The 20,359-nt window shown below is 38.4% G+C and overlaps 1 protein-coding gene and 1 non-coding gene across 2 annotated transcripts in view; one reads left to right on the top strand and one right to left on the bottom strand.

Annotated features, from left to right (window-relative positions):
• Nucleotides 1-20,359, top strand: part of TRPM3 (transient receptor potential cation channel subfamily M member 3) — a 937,530-nt gene that overhangs the window by 657,130 nt on the left and 260,041 nt on the right. The window contains exons 4-5 of the mRNA XM_052644496.1: nucleotides 2,611-2,824; nucleotides 6,430-6,554. Coding sequence (XP_052500456.1) covers nucleotides 2,611-2,824; nucleotides 6,430-6,554 — 339 coding nt within the window. The remainder of the gene's footprint in view (nucleotides 1-2,610; nucleotides 2,825-6,429; nucleotides 6,555-20,359) is intronic.
• Nucleotides 18,686-18,758, bottom strand: TRNAC-ACA (transfer RNA cysteine (anticodon ACA)). Its single transcript has one exon. It is a non-coding gene; the product is annotated as a tRNA-Cys (tRNA).

Genomic DNA, 20,359 nt, shown 5'->3' with positions numbered 1-20,359 from the left:
AGGTAAATACTTGGTTTTAGTAGTCTGAAAATGTCTGTAAAATGATCTTATTTTTGGAAAGATACTTTTTGTTGAATTCTACACTGACAAATTTCTCTTTGCACAATGAAGACACTGTTCTTGCCTCCATTGTTGCTGTTGGAAATAAGCCTTCAGTCTAGTGACTGTTTCCTTGTAGGTGATCAGTATTTCTTTTCTAGCTCCTTTTGAATGCTTCTCCCACCCCAACCCTTTGGTCTTCTCTATGACTGATGTATGGATGGGGTTTCTTTTTAGTTATCCTGCTTCAGATTCATTGAACTTCTTGAATCTGAGAATTGGAATCTTTTAGTAATTCTGAGAAATTCCCTGCCAATATCTCTTCAAGTATTGTTTCTTGCCTGTTATCTCTTTTATTTCTATCTAGAATTCTGATTACCTCCTATAAAATTATCACATGTTCTTCTGTGTTTCTAATTCTCTGGTTTTTCTAGGCTGCATCTGGTTTATTTCTCTGTATCTATAGGATCAGTCCTGGGTGTTCATTGGAAGGACTGATGTCGAAGCTGAAGCTCCAATACTTTGGCCACCTGATGCGAAGAGCTGACTCATTTGAAAAGACCCTGATGCTGGGAAAGATGCAGGGCAGGAGGAGAAGGGGACGACAGAGGAGATGGTTGGATGGCATCACCAACTCAATGGACATGGGTTTGGGTGGACTCTGGGAGTTGGTGATGGACAGGGAGGCCTGGTGTGCTGCAGTTCATGGGGTCACAAAGAGTCAGACATGACTGAGTGACTGAACTGAACTGAACTGACAGTTAGAATGTCTGATCTTATAGTTGCATTTATCCACTGTATTTCTCATTTAAATTTTTACATTTTAGTTTCTAGAAGTTCTGTTTTTTACTCTTTCAAATGGATGTGATCATTTTTTATAATCTTTTTCTGTATTCATATATTCAGCTTTCTCATTTATGTTCTTAATATATTAAATGTAGTCATTTTATATTCTCTGTCAGAGCATTTTACTGTCTTTGAGGATCTTATTCTGCTACCTATTGTGTCTTTTGGTTCTCATTCATGTTGCTTTACCTCCTTATGTAATTTGTAATATCTTTTACAATGAAATGCTTATTTTCCCAAGAGAATTACTTGAGACCTGGATTGATGATGCATTCCTTCACAAATAATTTGCATGTGCCTCTGCCAGTTATCTGGAGCCATTACTCCACTTACGTTAAATACTCTGATGCTTCTCAGACCACACTGAGAATGTAGATGTAAACCAACATCTGTATGAGGGCCCACTTTTGTTTATTAATAACCAGAGGAGAATTTAAAGAGAGACCCCATGCATAAAGCTGGGGGGTCTCTGCTTATGCCCCCCATACTGCATTAAGCTATTAAAACAGCTGTTCAGGGTCTTCCAGGGTTTAGGAAAAAGCCTCAAGGCCAAAGCTTCCTTTGGTATTCCTTACTTCCTGAGATCCCAGCTTCCACTTTGTTTAGGTATCTGAATATTCTCTCTTTTCGTGCCAGCTCAGCAATGCATTGCAAAAGGTTTTTCAGTGCATTTGCCAAGTATTCTAGTTGTTTCCAGATAGAAATGAAATCTTTATATAATGAAACAAAGATTTAAATGAGAATATTTATATAATTTTTTTTAAAGATATAACATGACGGTTGAACAGTCATGTCTGACTCTTTGAGACCCCATGGACTCCTTTGAGATCCTCCAGGCTCCTCTGTCCATGTCATTCTCCAGGCAATGATACTGGAATGGGTAGCCTTTCCCTTCTCGAAAGATGTTCTGGACCCAGGGATAGAACCGGGGTCTCTGGTATTGCAGGCATATTCTTTACCACCTAAGCCATATGGGAAGCCCATCTAAATGTTTAGTTATATATATATATATATATATATATTTGTCATTGTACGTATTTATAGAATTTTATTTATATATACTTACAATAACTTTATTTCTAGTCGCATATGTAAATACCTTGATATCTGCTATGCACTCTAATATTTTCAACTATTCTATAAAAATAATTGGCATGACTTTTGTCACTTTTCTTTGAAAGATAAAGCAAACCTTTGGTATGCAGTTAATTTAGGTTTAAGTAAATGTAATCAGCTGTTACCATATTTAAACTTTCTCGTTACATTATGTAGAACTGTAGAATTTTTCTAAACCTACCAAAATAATAGGGTCACAGAAACAGTCATATATAGGCCCAGTTATTATAAAGGGATTACTTATATTGAAAATGGTAGCAATATGTGAACTGTTGCACAAATGTTAAGGTTAAATATAAATATGATTTCCTTTGAGCAAAGAAGGCATCCTGGAGAAAGTTGTGTTTATACTGCATTTTAGAAAGTTAAATAATTTTAAAATCTATAGTCATTCAGAATTTCAAAAACACTTGTTAAAAATGGTGAATCTCTTTATCTAATGAAGGTCTTCAGTAAAGCAATTGATTTTCCCCTTTAAAAAAAAAATCTTATTTCTTACAAGACATTTTCTTCAAGTAACTACACATATCATTGCAATCAGTAAAGACAAGCAGCTGCAGCCACCCTGCCCTGCCCGCCTCCCTAATCAACGGTCATTTCTTTTTCTAGTATGTACGAGTATCTTTCGATACAAAACCTGATCTCCTCCTACACCTGATGACCAAGGAATGGCAGTTGGAGCTTCCCAAGCTTCTCATCTCAGTGCATGGGGGCCTGCAGAACTTTGAACTCCAGCCAAAACTCAAGCAAGTCTTTGGCAAAGGTCTCATCAAAGCAGCCATGACGACTGGAGCATGGATATTCACTGGAGGAGTTAACACAGGTAATTGGAAGTGGGACAGAGAAGGACAGCATAAGATCACAAGAATGTCGTGACTAAGATCGCTTTCTTCTAAGGGTAAATACGTTTGCATATCCTCACCTCATCCCCTGCCCGCGTCCTCAGCTGCTGGTTCTTGCTCCTTTCAGTGCTTCTCACTCCTTCCTCTCCCTAAATGATAACTGTGCTGTCATTTCTCCACCAAGAATTACTTACACTTAAGACACAGACTGGAATACTTGACAATATAGAACTTATAAACATGACTGATGGAATTTGACAGGTTATTTTCAATACCTCAAATTGCCAAATAAGCATCCAATATTTTTTTAAGGAATAACTTTTGCTCTGAATTGGAGATTCCATACCTGTTCTTTAAGTGAGTTTAAGTTTGATGCAAGTAGCTTTAATTTTTGAAAAATGCCCTTCCCATCTAGGATGACAGCACACTCTGGAGTAGTGTGTGTTTATCATTTAAAATATTTCATTGAATCAACTCTGCACCAACAGAACATATCCCACTCTGAAGTCCAAGTAGTTTTTTCTACCTGCCAAATGGGTTTCTATATTGTGATCCAGGGAGGCTGTCAAATCAGTTCTTACAAAGCCACTTAGAGTTAAATGCTTATCTGCAGAACATTATGAATGTGCATTTGATAATGGAATGGATGCCTGTAAATTGTTTTGACATGCTTCCCCAGAGTGAATCAGAAGTGCCAATTGGAAGAGACAGGTATTGCTGCAGTAAGTTAATTCAGACTTGTTTTAAGACTCAAAGTCTGCCCATGTGGACACATTTGAAGTTAATGGGACATTCTGAACATAACCATGGACCAACTAGTTTTAAATGAAAATGTTATCTTGTAGTTTAGATCAGGGTCCCCAGTCCCTGGGCCGTGGACCACCTGTTAGGAATCAGGCCGCACAGCAAGAGATGAGCAGCAGGCAAGCTTCATCTGTGGCTCCCCATCACTCCCCATCACTTGCATTGCTGCCTGCACCATCTCTATCTCCCCAGCCCCACCCCTGTCTGTGGAAAAATTGTCTTCCGTGAAATCTGTCTCTGGTGCCAAAAAGGTTGGGGACTGCTAGTTTAGATGATGTTTAAGTGAGACCCGCACTCAGAATTCTTCTCCATATATAGAATTTGTGAACATTCAGCCCACAACAACATAGGTGCATTTCTGCAGTGAATGCTGCAAATTGCCTGTGCCTATCATTGTCATGTGAAACCCTGACTCAGTCTGTAAACTGACATGATCTTAGAATGACCTGCCCAGCCAGCTGTTTATTTTATGGTGATCAAATAGCTACAGAACAGTTTTCTTGGTTGTTTAGGTTTTATGCTCCAACTTCCACTCACAGTTTAACAGGCATCATTTGCCTATGATTATTCAGTCTTTTGCTTTCCTGACATAACCGGCAACTCCTACGGAGAACAACTCAAAAGTTTCTAAAAGAAATTCTTACTAGGGAATTCCCTAGTGTCTGGTGGTTAGGACTCAGCACTCTCACTGCCAGGGGCCCAGGTTTGATCTCTGGTCAGGGAACTAAGATTCCAGTAAGTAGTGAGGCACAGCCCCGTTTCCCACCCACCAACCACGCCCCCCCCCCAAAAAAAAAAGAAAAGGAAAGAAGTACTTATCTTCTGTTTGCAGGAACTTGGGACATTGTATATTGTTTTTCTTCTTTTGTGAAAAGCATCCAATATCAAAAGGAGAATTTATAGCATAAATACTGTAAACCAAAGAGTTCACCTCTACCTCTCTCCAGGCATAGTGTTCAGTCCAGGACTCAAAGTGAGGTTCTAATGGTGGCACACTCAGCTTGAGTAAGAGGTGATAATGGAATTGTGGCAGATGGAGGGAGGGGTACCATGAAGTTAGCTTTCTTGTCCAGAACTGGACCCCAAAGGAGTTTTGCACATAACTAGGAAAAAAATTTCAGAGAAGGCAATGGCAACCCACTCCAGTACTCTTGCCTGGAAAACCCCATGGGCAGAGGAGCCTGGTAGGCTGCAGTCCATGGGGTCGCTACGAGTCAGACACAGCTGAGTGACTTCACTTTCACTTCTCATTTTCATGCATTGGGGAAGGAAATGGCAACCCACTCCAGTGTTCTTGCCTGGAGAATCCCAGGGATGGAGGAGCCTGGTGGGCTACCATCTATGGGGTCGCACAGAGTCGGACACGACTGAAGTGACTTAGCAGCAGTAGCAGCAGGAAAAAATTTAACACTAATGTTGATAGCTTTGCCTTGTATTTGTTTTTCTTTATCAATACTCTTTTAGAATACCCGTAGATGGCCGAGTAAGTGAAATTAATGCTCTTCTCAACACTCCCAGCACAACTGAATGTGGATTAGTGGCTATTTACACTACCCTGTTGTTTGATTTTTTAAGGGTGGCTCTTTCTGTTTGATCTTATGAATACTGCAGAATCGAGTTGTTCACACATGTCTGTTGTCTCCTGTGGTTAAACTGCCTGGTGTGTTTTGTGTGCTTAGTTCAGCGACCAGTTCCCGGGCCCTCACTCTGTGCTGGCACCTGAAGCTCCTGCAGAGAGTGAGACAGGTATCTCCAACCTTCTCCTCAAAGAGTTTACTCTGAGCAGAGACATTCTTTCTCACATGTGATTATGAACCACAAAAGAATATGTTCAGTGACATACTGAACTATTCAAAATACACCAACTGCAACTCTGTTCAAATGGAGAAGAGATCAAACCCAACTTAACTTTCATGTAGGAGATGGCACTAGGTATGAGTTTTCCTTGAAGAATGCGTGGTGTTTTCCTTAAACAATAAGTGGAAACATCTCTTCTTAGAAAATATATTTCATATCTTCTATAAAAATGGTCACTTGAGAGGAAAGTTAAAAGATTAGAAATTACATCTTCTCCAAATAGTTTATTAAAAAGTAGATGTACGTTTCCTACCATCTTGTAAACTAAATTTTCTCACTCTTAACTATGGTGAGAAAGGTTGTGGTGATGGGAAGGCCATTAGGACAGAGAGGAAAACAATTAGAATGATGTCTAAAAAGATATATTAATGTATTTTTAACAAAAATTTTCCACAGACTATGTCAACCTTTTCTTTACAAGCAGAGTCTCCACATTATGTCTCTGTATATAAGAAGGTGAAATCAAGATTAACAAAATCCAAGTTAAGCAATTACTCTATTTGATGACCCTAATTCATATACAAACTTTGGTACAGATTTAATACATTATAGATGATGCTTTTTATAGGATATAGTCATGCTGTTAGTTCTTAGTTATGTTAATACATCATTATGCTTATAAGAAAAAGATTCTCTAAGTATAAAGTATTTTTCTTTTCAGAGATACTGTATTCTTTTTTTTTTTCATTAGAGATAAAATAAGGAATTCATTGCTAGAGTTCATCTGTAAGTCCAGGAAATGTATCCAGCATTAGAGCTACAAGTTTATGTTCTCTCCTGAACAAGTGTAGTTTTGTAGAAATGTGTCAAAATTTTATATTCAATGCATTTAATCTTAGAAAAAACAGTTACCACAGTTTCCTTCGGATCAATGGAAATCAATGCTTTGAAAGGCAAAATTAACACTTCTCTTTTTTCTGCTTAGGTGTTATTCGTCATGTTGGCGATGCCTTGAAGGACCATGCATCTAAGTCTCGAGGAAAGATATGTACCATAGGTATCGCCCCCTGGGGAATTGTGGAAAACCAAGAAGACCTGATTGGAAGAGATGTAAGTTCTGGGAACTGCTTCTCCATGTTGCTTCTCATAGAGGCAATATCAAAAGAGTAAAATAAAATTAATCAGGAAAGTCCTAAGTAAGACTGAACTTCCCTCTTGTTTTGAATCAGTAGGGTATCAATCAAATCAATCAATCAAAATATCAATCAAATTTTGCATGTACTCTTGGCCCAATTATGTTAAAATTAATTAACAAAATGAGCTCTTTGACTGATACATAAAATGGGGACCTTTCTTCACCCAGGTCTCCAATTTCTTTGTTATTTGAGTATCCTTCAACTAAGACAGAAGGCTACAGAGGGAGATTCTTTTCACTCAAACTTGTGGCTTCCCTCTCCTTTGCTAAATGCTTGGGTGAGGAGTGGGCACACTCCTGGGGATCTTTATTCCCCACTCCAGGACTACTCAGAAGCCCTTGACCAAACCCAGAAGAGTATCACCCTTTCTTTCCTATTCTGATGTCTAGAACCACACACTGAACAGAGAATTTGATCCTATTTTTTCTGAGTCATCATCTTATTTCTGTGCCTTCCAGGGTCTCATTTTTGTTTGTTTAAAACTTGCAAACAAGTCATTCCTTACCTCCCTTTTAGAGTTTTTCTCTGATACTAACAACCAGATTTTCCCCTTATGTAATGCTTTCCAAAATTCCAGGTGCATGGGTTAAACTATGCACGCAGATTGCCAGGCATTATTCACTTCTTTGTCCCCAGTAATTTTAGCAATTAATTATTTATCAATGCTTCTCTAAATCAGATCAATACAATCCTTCGTTTCCAATAAAGACCTGCAATACAGTGTAATAAGTGTGCTGAGCAGTGTTTTCTTAGTAGTATGAAGTCCGTTTGAGCCAAAAAAAAAAAAATTTTTTTTTAATCAAGAGATTGAGAAGTAACTGGTCCTAAACCACTTCTCCTATTGTATTTATAGTGAAACCATCCTATTTCAGTGAAATATATGCAGTTTTTAAAATACAATGCAAAAACTTTGAATTTAAAAGTCAAAGATCCTGAAACGGAAGCAGTGAATAAATACTCTGAATCTTTCAGAACCTTTAAGTAATAAGAAATGTCCATATCGAGGCTACCAAATTACATGTAGAAACAGATCGATTCAGAATATATAGAAAAAGGAATAAGGTATTTTATCAGTGTAGTATTCTCTTAACTAAAATGTACTTGCTGTTTCATATCACATACAAATTAAATCTTTCAAGCAGCAATTTCCAGTTTGTTATGTTGGCAGAACTGACTGGAAGTAATTGTAATTTTTTCAAAGTATCTGAGACTAGTCTTTGTGGAATATATTTTGGTTAATTCTTGCCTTAGATTCCTCGTTGACTTTTAAGTATATATCAATTGTGAACTAGAACAAAAATGGTTCTTTTTTGTGTGTGTGAAAAACGGTTCTTAAAGAATTAGAATATGCTAAAATGTCCCCTAATACCAAGAGCATCTAATTGTTCATTTTATTAACAAATGAATTAATTATTTAAAATGCTGTGATGATTCAAAAGTCATTTTTAAATGTTCATAGATTCACATCTCTCTTATAAAACTGAGTTGTTATTATTCAGCTTTGTGGAGGGAAAACCATTTTGGAACTTTCTCATGCAGATGAACTATGAATAAATGAAAGCTAATTATTTCTTTATTCAAGATAGAGTAGCCATGTAATTACCTCAGTTGCTTAATCATTTTTCAAAGAATGCTGGCACTGCCTTACTGTGTCATTTTGTTTGTCTTATAATTCTATATGATTGCAAAAAGGAAGTATTTATATTGTGTTCACTTGCCATGCTGGGTTAGAAAAATCACTTCTAATTCATTTTCCTCCAATTCTAGCTTCTTTCCTTTGATTTTACCTCCTCACGTTCTCCTCCCTTTCACTCTCCTTTTCTTTCTGCCTGTATTTCTTACCAGTGCTGCGCCTATAGGAACTTGCGCCTATGCCAATAGGGCTTGCTTACATTATCTGGTTTCCCAGTGAAACACTGGCCTTGATCCCAGTGCAGAGAGCAGAAAAAGCCACTTACAAGTTCAATAAAATGTGCACATTCATTGTCCCTGCTTACAGGGGTCTAATAAAGGCAAGCCATGGCTCACCAAGATCCAAGTGAACTTGCAGAGAGATTGAGAAAAGGAAATAAAATTGGCAGGTTGTAGAAAGCACAGGAATAACAGTTGTATTTTTGTCCTTTAGTAAATCTTTGACCACGGTCTATTGCATTTCAACCATTCTGGCATATTTTCCCCCAAACTGGGAAACCAGACTATGCATAGGATTTCTCAGGCTCTTGTATAATAGTGTTTGTTTCTCAGTGAGGCTATGCTATGCCAGTGTCTGTAAATTATTTAGAGCAACAGTGCTGTTTCTGGTGTGCAGGATTTATGACATAGCTTAAGAGACATTTTAATATGTGTTTATTATTCTAATGTGATAATTTAAAAGGAATATGATGTCAGGCTATCATAAAAAATGTATTTGAATGAAATATTGGTAGTCACTGGTGAAAATCCGCCCAAAATTCATTGAAATAGAAGTGTTGTCTGGTAAGCTTTTTTAAGTAGTTACAATAATTTTCATAACTGGCTTGATTCAATACGTTCCATCTTTATTCTTCCATTTTCTATAAACAAACTCATATGTAATAAACATCAAAAAGGAAACCTTTTGATATCAGACATCAGGTAGCAGAGGAAAACAACCAACACATGATTAAAATTCCTGGCCATCTCAGAATTCTATCAAAATGCAATCATTTGAAAACAAGATTGTTACATTTTTGCTCAAGTGTATATCTACATCCCAAAATAAGATTGAAGTGGCACAAAATAAATGTCAAGGGGAATCTAGGAAATTTACTTGAAATAAATAAAAATATAAGGATAAAAGAAAGGCTCTATATCTAATGCCAAATATTTTATTTCAGTAGATTTATATCTAGACTGACAGAAAATATAGATCATTTTATCTCTATGGGACTGGCTCTCAGAGGGGCCATTTAGAGGCTGAAAATTCAATTGTTACCAGAGTTATGTTACTGATAGAAGTAGTAGACATCACAGTTGCATTGCTATTCATCTTAGAATTTGAATATACCTTTGGAATGGTACCATAAATGCCAATACTATTCCTAAAAATAAAGAAGAAAGTTTAATTTGCCCTAGGGAGTGCTTGTAGGTATTCTAAAGCACTTACCTCCCTTCAAATCTTATCTCTGAACTAGACTTGAAAGATACAGGACATGTATCTTTGGATTCTGACTTCAAATTAGAGCCACACGCATAGTAGATACTCAATAAATATTGAGGAAGATGATTGGCCATGATGAAATTCAGGCTTCTGGGAAAACAAACATGGGGAAAATATATAATAATAAATCTTATCTGGTTCACAACTTTACCACAACTCCATCTCTACTCATTACAGAGCTTGAGCATACTATAGTAACTATAGTGAGGGATTGTTTTACCCAAGCATCTGCATGAAAAACTATTTTCTTACATAGTAGCTTAAACTGGGAGGTGAATGGTGAAAGCTCTACATGTTGGGTAGGGAGACAAACAAATGTGGAGGCCAACAGTCTCTTCTCTAACCCCTTTGAATCAGATGCATGATCCTCTTGTCTGAGTGATAGAACTAGCCTTAATTCTTTAAATGTGAATGCCTTCAACTCTGTTTAACCAAATCTTTTCAATTAATAAATAAAACAACAGACTTTAATGAAGAATAATGCTGTGAATACTAATATGATAACAATTTTTTACCCTGCTGTTAGACCTTAAAATGAATATTGTTCAGCTCTTAAGTTTAATTCTACCTCTGTGAGTTTCCATATTATTCCTACTGCTCCTTCCTTCCATGGCCCAGAATCCTATACTGCCCTCAAATGAAGCTCAAACCTCCCTTCCACCAAGACAGTTTCCCTGACTTCACCCACAATGTCATATCTCTGACTACGATTCTCCCACAACTGTCTTACTCCTCAACTTAATTAAAAAGTCATCAAACATAGGGATTAAATGGTTTTCTTGTCATTAACCATTATCATGACACTCTACATGAACATGAGGCATTGACATATCATTAAAACTCTGAAATTTGATTTCTTTGCCTCTAAATTGACTATAAAAATCACTTGCTCTCTCTGTTTTATACAACTTCCATGAGCATAATCATAACAGTAACTTTAATTTGTGTGTGTGTGTGAGAGAGAAAGAGAGAGAGCAAGCTCTTATTTGAGCAAGCTTTCTGTGATTATATATATTAACCTTCTGAGCTATGTTCTATTTCATAAGAAAAATTATTAGAGCCAAGATTCACTGTCTCCAAAGCCCATACTCTTAATTAGTAGTATGCCAGGTAGTCTATAAGAAAATATTTAATGATATTATGTTTTTATTGTTAGTTGAGATACTGGCAGGTATTTTATGCCTGTCGATTGAACTCAGAAGTAGAATGAAAAAAAAAAAAGTAGTCCCAATGAGGGTAACCAGAGCCCTTTCTTTGTTCCTAAAATACTCTCAATCTGCAATTATGATTATGAAAGTGTTGCCAGTGTGAATTGGTAAGAATATGATCTGGGAAACTGAGTGGCCTAGATTTACATCCCTGCTACTGCTAAGTCACTTCAGTCATGTCCAACTCTGTGCGACTCCACAGATGGCCGCCCGTCAGGCGCCCCCATCCCTGGGATTCTCCAGGCAAGAACTCTGGAGTGGGTTGCCATTTCCTTCTCCAATGCATAAAAGTGAAAAGTGAAAGTGAAGTCGCTCAGTCGTGTTCCACTCTTCGAGACCCCGTGGACTGCAGCCTATGAGTCTCCTCCGTCCATGATATTCTCCAAGCAAGAGTACTGGAGTGGGGCGCCATTGCCTTCTCCAGATTTATATCCCAGCTACACAATTTATTACTTATGTAACAATGGGCAAGTTTGTTAATCACACTGTGTTTAGTTTTACCATCAGTAAAATGGGAAGGATGATAGTGAGACTTCTGAGTGCCATTATAAGAATGAAATGAATTGTGATTTTCATATGACTCATTTCAGACTGAGCTTCTTGCTTTAGAAAACAGTCTGACCAGAATTGTTTCAGGTAATTTAACAGTTTCTGAAGACTTTATGATTTGTCTTTTTCCAAATTTAAATTAATAAAACATGCCAAATGAAAAATCTAGACATGATTACAAGAAAAAGCACTTTTCATCTTAACCTGAGGATGAAAATTGTGTTTGGGTAGATTTTCAAAACATGATCTCATGTGGTTGTTAAATTATCTTGAATTCAATGATAGCTTCTATTTTCCCTAAACTATACATTTATTTTCAGAATTTTATAACCTTTAAAAGTTGTTACCTTTAATTGGAAAGTGTTCTTTCGATGTCATTTTTATAGTTTAAGCCAAGAAATATCAAGTTTAATAATGCAATTGATGGATAATTCTAGTACAGTTTTCAACTCAGTATATTTTTCACTTCAAATTCAAGCCAAATGTGAACTTCACATTGTAATCTCACAAAACCTCCCAAGAGTGTCCTTACGTGATATTTGTTGGACTTCTGTGATAGGTTAGATAAGATATATTCAGAGGATGTGAGAGGAGAAATTGAGACAAGGAAACCCCACCAATGCTGTGCAGTCATAAAGGAGCCAATGCTAGCTAACCCTGGGCCACACTCAGGTTCGGGACTACATTCAGTTGCATGACAATGCAGTTTCAGTAAGCAGTGTTGAATTTGGATTTGGACATGTTGGTTTCAAGTCCAGCAGGATTGTGAGAAAGATCTTGTTACCCACTTAGTTTCAGAAGGTGTCTGCATATAGATGACAACTGCTGCTGCTGCTGCTGCTAAGTCACTTCGGTTGTGTCTGATTCTGTGTGACCCCATAGACAGCAGCCCACCAGGCTCCCCTGTCCCTGGGATTTTCCAGGCAAGAGTACTGGAATGGGGTGCCATAGCCTTCTCCGAGATGACAACTGAAGTCACTGCAATACAGGACAGGATGCAGGGAGGGCCTGAGGATATCCCAGATCCTGGTGTGAGCCAATATTTAATGGCTGAGCAGAGAGAAGCAGCCTGCAAATGGAGAGCAGAGGAAAGGCTAAGAGGGAGCAGCAAAAGCAGAGAGTGTTATGGAAGTCAAGGGAAGAGTGTGCTTCAGAGGATAGAGTGAAGGGTAATGCCCAGTGTAACTGAGGGACTAAGGAAGATAAGGACTTGGAAGCAATCACTCAGTTTATCAAGACAGACATCATTTGCCTCACTGATCAAAGCTGTTTCAGAAGCCAAATGAAGGATCAAGCCACATTTCAATAGGTTGAGGAGGGGAAAAAAGTAGAGATGGCAAGTAGAAACTACCTTTTAGAGGTTTGGCTGAGGTGAGAAGGGACATGAGTAGCCAAAGGGAACCATAGTTGGAGGGATTTTTTTCTTCAAAACTGGGAGAGATTTGAGCTTGTTTATGTTTATGGTATAAATGGAGTTAGGGATGGTGAGGAGATAATTGATGAAATAAGTCCCAGAGTGGCCCTGTGGTGATGAGAGCTAAAGGAGAGATTAACCATCTGTACCCTTGTAACCAAAGGAGAAGAAGAAAAACTATGTAGGCAAAGAGTTGATGGTAGGATGTTGACGTTTAGTTGGAGGTTTATCATTTATCACAGAAATAATACTATCAACACTATTGTAGAGCTTAATAAGTATCAGCATCCAACTAAGCACTTTACACAGACAGTCATTTAATTCTCATAATGGCACTCAAAAGTTATTTTTAGTATCCCCATTTTACTAATGCAAGAAACTAAACATGATGAAATTAAGTAACTTGTCCAGTGTTACATAACTAATAAATTGTGTAGCTGGGATGTAAACCTAGGCCAGCCAATACCCTCGATCATATCTTTACTTATTGTGCAATATTACTTCTCCATATACGAGCAACTGTCATTTATTTGAGTTCATATGTGGATTGTTTCATGAGTTTTATATCTCACTGAACCCTAAAAATGCCCCAATGAGGTGGCCTATAATCATAATAATCTCCATTTACAAATAGAGACACTGACACACAGATAGTAAATAACCTGTTTAAAGTCAGCCAACTGGGAAGTGTGTAAGCACAGGAGTCAGCTAATCTGCTGAATGAGGATATACAGTGTTTGGGGTCAGATATATGAGGAGAGTGGAGGATGGTGGTCATTGCCCCAGTGGAGAACGGGACTAATCGGAGCCCAGAGATGGAATGCTAGGCAATTCAGAGGACCCAGGGTCACTAGAAGTCATGAAATTGTGATGCATCAGTGAATCCAGCATAGAGGAAAAAGAATACGTTTTGAAATCTCAAAGAAGATAATAACGATATACTATTATATTAGCTATCTATCACTGTATAACAGATTACCTCAAAACTTAATGGCTTAAGACATATTCATTATCTCACAGTTTCTGAATGGCTTACTTGGGTAGTTCTGAGTTGGGGTCTCTCTTAATGTCACAGTCAAGTTGTAAGCTGAGGCTGCATCATCTAAAGGCTTGAATGGGGCTGGAGTGCCTTCTTCCAAGACGACTCATGGCTTTTGGGGAGAGTTCTCACCATGTCTACCTATCCAGAAAGGTGCCTTATTGATGGCACCTGGCTCACCCCAGAGTAAGTGATTCAAGAGAGAGCAAAAAGGAAGCCCCTTATGACCTAGTTTTAGAAGCCACACACCATCCTTTTTGATTCTATGAATGCTCAGAAGTGAGTCACTGAATCCAGCCATATTAAGGGAAGATTTTCAAAGAATTTCTAAATATATTTTAAAATCACCCCACTGATACATGGTGATTTCTAAAGCAAGGCACCCCTTTCAAAACTTAAGGTCTTTTCCCACAACCAGTAAACCCTGTGTCTGGGTGGTACACAGTCCCCCTCAGGACAGGGCAAAAGGAGGAGAGCCTATCTGAGCAGAAAGCCTGAAATGTGGATGGTGCAACTCTCTGAAGCCCATGAGTTGAACACATTTTCAAAGTGCTGTAAAGTGATGCATTTGTTTTCCTGTGGATTTTAGTGGGAGTCAAGCAGCTAAAGTATCTGGGCATTCTTTACAGATGGATTTCTGGGTTTGCTGGTTTTTCATTTGGATTGCAGAGCTGAGAAATAGTGTCTGGGTTTCAGTGTGACCCTGCTTTATACCTAGACTTACAGCTGAGTTGCCTGAATAGGAAACAACAAGCCAGTGCCCTGTTAGCTCAGACTTCACTGTAATTTTAAGGATGCACTGTGCCTTTCTTTTTTCTTTAATATCATTCTCTCAGTCCTCTTATTTCTTTATCTCAGATGCAGAGGTCGTTTCCCACTGCTCTGCGGTATGCTCTTTTCTCTCCCAGAAATGCATGCCTGATCCTAAGAGAACCCTGCCACTCCTTTTGTTTCTCTCTCTCCAAAGCACAAACCCCATTTTGCTGCTGCTGCCTTTCCTGACCTCTGTCTACTGTCTAGTTCTAGAGGCCTCATCTGGAAATAATAGGATCAGCTGTCAGAAGGATTTTAATGCCTGGCTGAGTCACTGACAAAAATGTCCAACAGCAAAACCAACCATAGTATGGTTTAGAAATTTAAAATCAGGCTGGGTCCTCTGTCTTTCCTCTAAATGTCTCCTGTCCTGTAAAGGAAATGAAGGTCCACATGTGATTTAGAGGGAACAGTGTGCTTAGCGGGGCAGATTTGGCCAAGACACTCCACATCTCTGAGGTGCTATAGTTTTGTCTTTAGAATAAGCATGAGATGGATTAATCCACTTAAAAGTGTCTATCACAGTGCCTGCATGCAATAAGCAATAAAAAGAATGCTAATTTTCTTCCTGTAAAAATTATAATCATGGTGCTATTAGGAGGGAAAGAGTGACTCAGTGGGCTATACTTCCCCTACCCTGTTATTGCCTGGGCAGGTTGATACACACCTCACCGGGTAATAAGGTCTGGGATTGCAGAAGGCTTGTGATTGATGACTCAAAAACCTGATTTAGCTCAATTCGGTTCTATTCAGGAAAGAAGTCACAGATACCTAAACGACTCTTGCATTGTGGAAAGAACCACAAAATGGAAGAGATCCCCAAGATTTGAGCAAACTACTTTTTTTGTAGCCAAAACACATAGCAAGGCATTGTTCGGTACTAACTTGGGAAAGGCAAGTGGATTTTTTAATACAGACTGTTCAGATTCAACTTTAGAGATAGAAAGCCTTTAGAATTTATAGTCAAGTCCTCTTCCTTACAGGTGAGAAACTACCATCCAAAAAGTTTATTTTGATAAATATATTTTGAACATTTATTTCAGATATTACTTAGATGCAAAATTATGTCTCTTTAAGCCAGTCCAGTACTTACCACATACATTTCCTAGAGAAATTCTGAGTGTGTGAATGAATGAATGAATATGTTAGGTAGTTAGAATAAGAAAAAAGGAGTCCAAAATGCCGGTGGATAAAAGACAAAGGAGGGAGAAGCATGAAAATGGAACAAAGGAAGGTCCGAGGATGGGAGTGAGAACCTCAGGTGAAACAAACAGCCCTCCTGGCTAGCCTAATTTAGTAGGGCAGGCTCAGGGGGATGAGAAAAAAACATAAAAAGAGGAGCCAAAATTGAGCCCCTCTATTTTTTTGGTTGACCTGCCCTCACGCCTCAAGGATGTATTTTCCTTTGCCTGCCAAATAAAACTGAGCAGCAACCAAACTGTAACACTGCTCCACCATTTCAAATTTTTGCTGCGGTGAGACAGAACTGAGGAAATTACACACTCCCCCGACAAATAAACTGAAAGACTTGCCCAGGGTAACAAATTAGTAATTGGAGGAACTACAACTTAAAGTTCCATCTCCTGACTTCCTACTAGGCACTCCCAGGTGAGACCAGAACGTGCGTAAAAACAGCTAGGAAAATTCCAGCCAGTGCCCTATATCAACTCCCACATGATTGATTTAAACCTATCCAAGTAGAACAGATGCTCCTGAACAATGTTCAATTCTTCCATAGTGTCTCTAGATCAGTTCTCTCCTGACAATGATAATGGCCCTACAAATGTCCTGTATAAAGACCCTCCACCTCATTAACTCCTTGAGCAATTTCGGTTACATTCCCTCTTTGTTGAAAAGTCAAGGTACACAGAAGCCTTGGAACCAGACATTACCAAGCAGCCAATACAAAGTTGTGTACAGTAGATTAATGAATGATATACTAAGTATCAAAAATCCATTTCTGTGCAGATTTCCCTTGTATGTATAGATACCAATGTCATTACCAGTCATGAAGATCACTTGATATGTAGACCTTTCAGACACCATTCACCCTTCTAGACACAGATTCCTCATTTGAAATGCAAAACACAGAATATTATTTGAGTGATTCTCTTCTCAGTTCTCTCAAGGGTGGTATGTAACATGTACCATCCTGTATTCTTAGGAGAGAAAATGATCTGTTATACACAATCAATACTGCAGAACATTAGAGTTTGATTCTCCCAGGAAACACTGGCTGAGAAATGTGCTGGAGCAATCTGTATACCTACAGGTCACAGTTGTTCTTGCTATACACACATGCACATGCCCATACACATGTTTCCAAAAACATCCTCTTTTTATGAGCTCTTAACAATAAAAATGATGCATTACCTCCAGAATTTTGTCAGAGGGAAAATTCATTTGTATTCATGTGCTACAAAGACATTATTTTTTTCTATTTGAAAAACATAACAGGAAGATCAGCATATCTTTTGTAGATATGCAAATTGTAAGTTGAACAAAAATAGACTGCTGGTATGTTTGTTATGAGGAATATTAAGTAGATTTTGTAGAAAAGTTGGACCCAAGTGCATTCCTCTGAAGTATTTAGGAAGTTATTTCCAACTCTGCATTTAATCAGCAAACATTTCCAGAATATCACCATCTTAAATGACCTGCTGCTAGGTCACTTCAGTCGTGTCCGACTCTGTGCAACCCCAGAGATGGCAGCTCACCAGGCTTTTCTGTCCTTGGGATTCTCCAGGCAAGAACACTGGAGTGGGTTGCCATTTCCTTCTCCAATGCAGGAGAGTGAAAAGTGAAAGTGAAGTCACTCAGTCGTGTCCGACTCTTTGCAACCCGGTAGACTACAGCCCACCAGGCTCCTCCGTCCATGGGATTTTCCAAGCAAGAGTACTGGAGTGGGGTGTCATTGCCTTCTCCACTTAAATGACCTACAAGGACATAAAAAGAAAAAAACACTTGCATATTTTAAGCAACTGATTACTAATTTGTTTTCTTTACTTATATTGATTAGCTTAAATACCTGTGTTAAAGAGAAATCAGTGATTTGTCTCCCATCATTTCATTTTGGTCACTAGTTTGCAATTGGAAAATCAGTTTATAGTTGGTAAAATAAAGCCCAACTTGACAGGGAATTCACATTTGTAGATTGCCTGAAAAATCTACCAGGCATAGTGCCAGTTACTTACAGTAACTGTACTTGCCAGTTACACTATAATCTTATCTAATCCCCGTGAGGTAAGCAGTTTTATCATTTCCCTTTTACAGATTAAAAATGTGAGATTCATATTCACACACTGTTGACAGAACTGGGATTCAAAGAAATTTCCATGCTCTAAATGTTCATGATTGTTCTAGGAGTCAACATACCTTCCTCCAGTGATGACTAGAAAATAATTTAGGACATTTAACTTATTTTTTTGATTTATATCCTCTATTATTCAGCAGAAAGAAATCTTTGCCAAAATATAACCACCTTTAAGTTATCTTAACATAAGATTCAAAGAAACAGGAGCAGTAAAATGAAGAAATTAAAATTCATGAGTGACACTGTAAACTTGACCCTCCTATCATAACTAATTTAGATGTTTAATATTTCTAAAGAGCTGATGCACCATGTTTCACAAGAAAAGCAAGTAAAAACTCTGAAGACTGAAGTACCAATGTCCTTGGAATATTGTGGTAGGGGAAACAGATATGTAGAATATCAAAGTGAAGCTGCTCAGTCATGTCTGATTTTTTGTGACCCCATGGACTGTAGCCTGCAAGGCTCCTCTGTCCATGGGATTTTCCAGGCAAGAATACCGGAGTGGGCTGCCATTTCCTTCTCCAGGGGATCTTCCCAACCCAGGGATCGAACCTGGGTCTTCCGCATTGTAGGCAGACGCTTTTACCGTCTGAGCCACCAGGGAAGTATATAGAACATAGTCAGATGATTTAATTATGTTCTTTTAATCTCAGATCATGGTAATAATGTCAGGTTGGCCCAGAAGCATTTTCACTCCTTTATTCATTTGAACCATTCAACTTCAGCTTCTTCAGCATTACTGGTTGGGGCATAGACTTGGATTACGGTGATATTGAATGGTTTGCCTTGGAAACAAACAGAGATCATTCTGTCATTTTTGAGATTGTATCCAAGTACTGCATTTCTGACTCTTTTGCTGACCATGATGGCTACTCCATTTCTTCTGAGGGATTCCTGCCCGCAGTAGTAGATATAATGGTCACCTGAGTTAAATTCACCCATTTCAGTCCATTTTAGTTTGCTGATTCCTAGAATGTTGACGTTCACTCTTGCCATCTCTTGTTTGACCACTTCCAGTTTGCCTAGATTCATGGACCTGACATTCCAGGTTCCTATGCAATATTGCTCTTTACAGCATCAGACTTTGTTTCTATCACCAGTCACATCCACAGCTGGGTATTGTTTTTGCTTTGGCTTCATCCCTTCTTTCTTTCTGGAGTTATTTCTCCACTGATCTCCAGTAGCATATTGGACACCTACTGACCTGGAGAGTTCCTCATTCAGTATCCTATTATTTTGCCTTTTCATACTGTTTATGGTGTTCTCAAGGCAAGAATACTGAAGTGGTTTGCCATTCCCTTCTCCAGTGGACCACATTCTGAAGTTGACTGGTTCTATGAAGACCTACAAGACCTTGTAGAACTAACACCCAAAAAAGATGTCCTTTTCATTATAGGGGACTGGAATGCAAAAGTAGGAAGTCAAGAAACACCTGGGGTAACAGGCAAATTTGGCCTTGGAATGCAGAATGAAGCAGGGCAAAGACTAATAGAGTTTTGCCAAGAAAATGCACTGGTCATAGCAAACACCCTCTTCCAACAACACAAGAGAAGACGCTACACATGGACATCACCAGATGGTCAACACCGAAATCAGATTGATTATATTCTTTGCAGCCAAAGATGGAGAAGCTCTATACAGTCAGCAAAAATAAGACCGGGAGCTGACTGTGGCTCAGATCATGAAGTCCTGATTGCCAAATTCAGACTTAAATTGAAGAAAGTCGGGAAAACTGCTAGACCATTCAGGTATGACCTAAATCAAATCCCTTATGATTATACAGTGGAAGTGAGAAATAGATTTAAGGGTCTAGATCTGATGGATAGAGTGCCTGATGAACTATGGATGGAGGTTCGTGACATTGTACGGGAGACAGGGATCAAGACCATCCCCATGGAAAAGAAATACAAAAAAGCAAAATGGTTGTCTGGGGAGGTCTTACAAATAGCTGTGAAAAGAAGAGAAGTGAAAAGCAAAGGAGGAAAGGAAAGATATAAGCATCTGAATGCAGAGTTCCAAAGAATAGCAAGGAGAGATAAGAAAGCATTCTTCAGCGATCAATGCAAAGAAATAGAGGAAAACAACAGAATGGGAAAGACTAAAGATCTCTTCAAGAAAATTAGAGATACCAAGGGAACATTTCATGCAAAGATGGGCTCGATAAAGGACAGAAATGGTATGGACCTAACAGAAGCAGAAGATATT

This window comes from Budorcas taxicolor, chromosome 8 (assembly GCF_023091745.1).
Source record: "Budorcas taxicolor isolate Tak-1 chromosome 8, Takin1.1, whole genome shotgun sequence".
In the NCBI taxonomy this organism is placed as follows: Eukaryota; Metazoa; Chordata; class Mammalia; order Artiodactyla; family Bovidae; genus Budorcas; species Budorcas taxicolor.
Note: the sequence above shows the minus strand (reverse complement) of the source record. Positions and strands in the feature narration are given on the sequence as shown.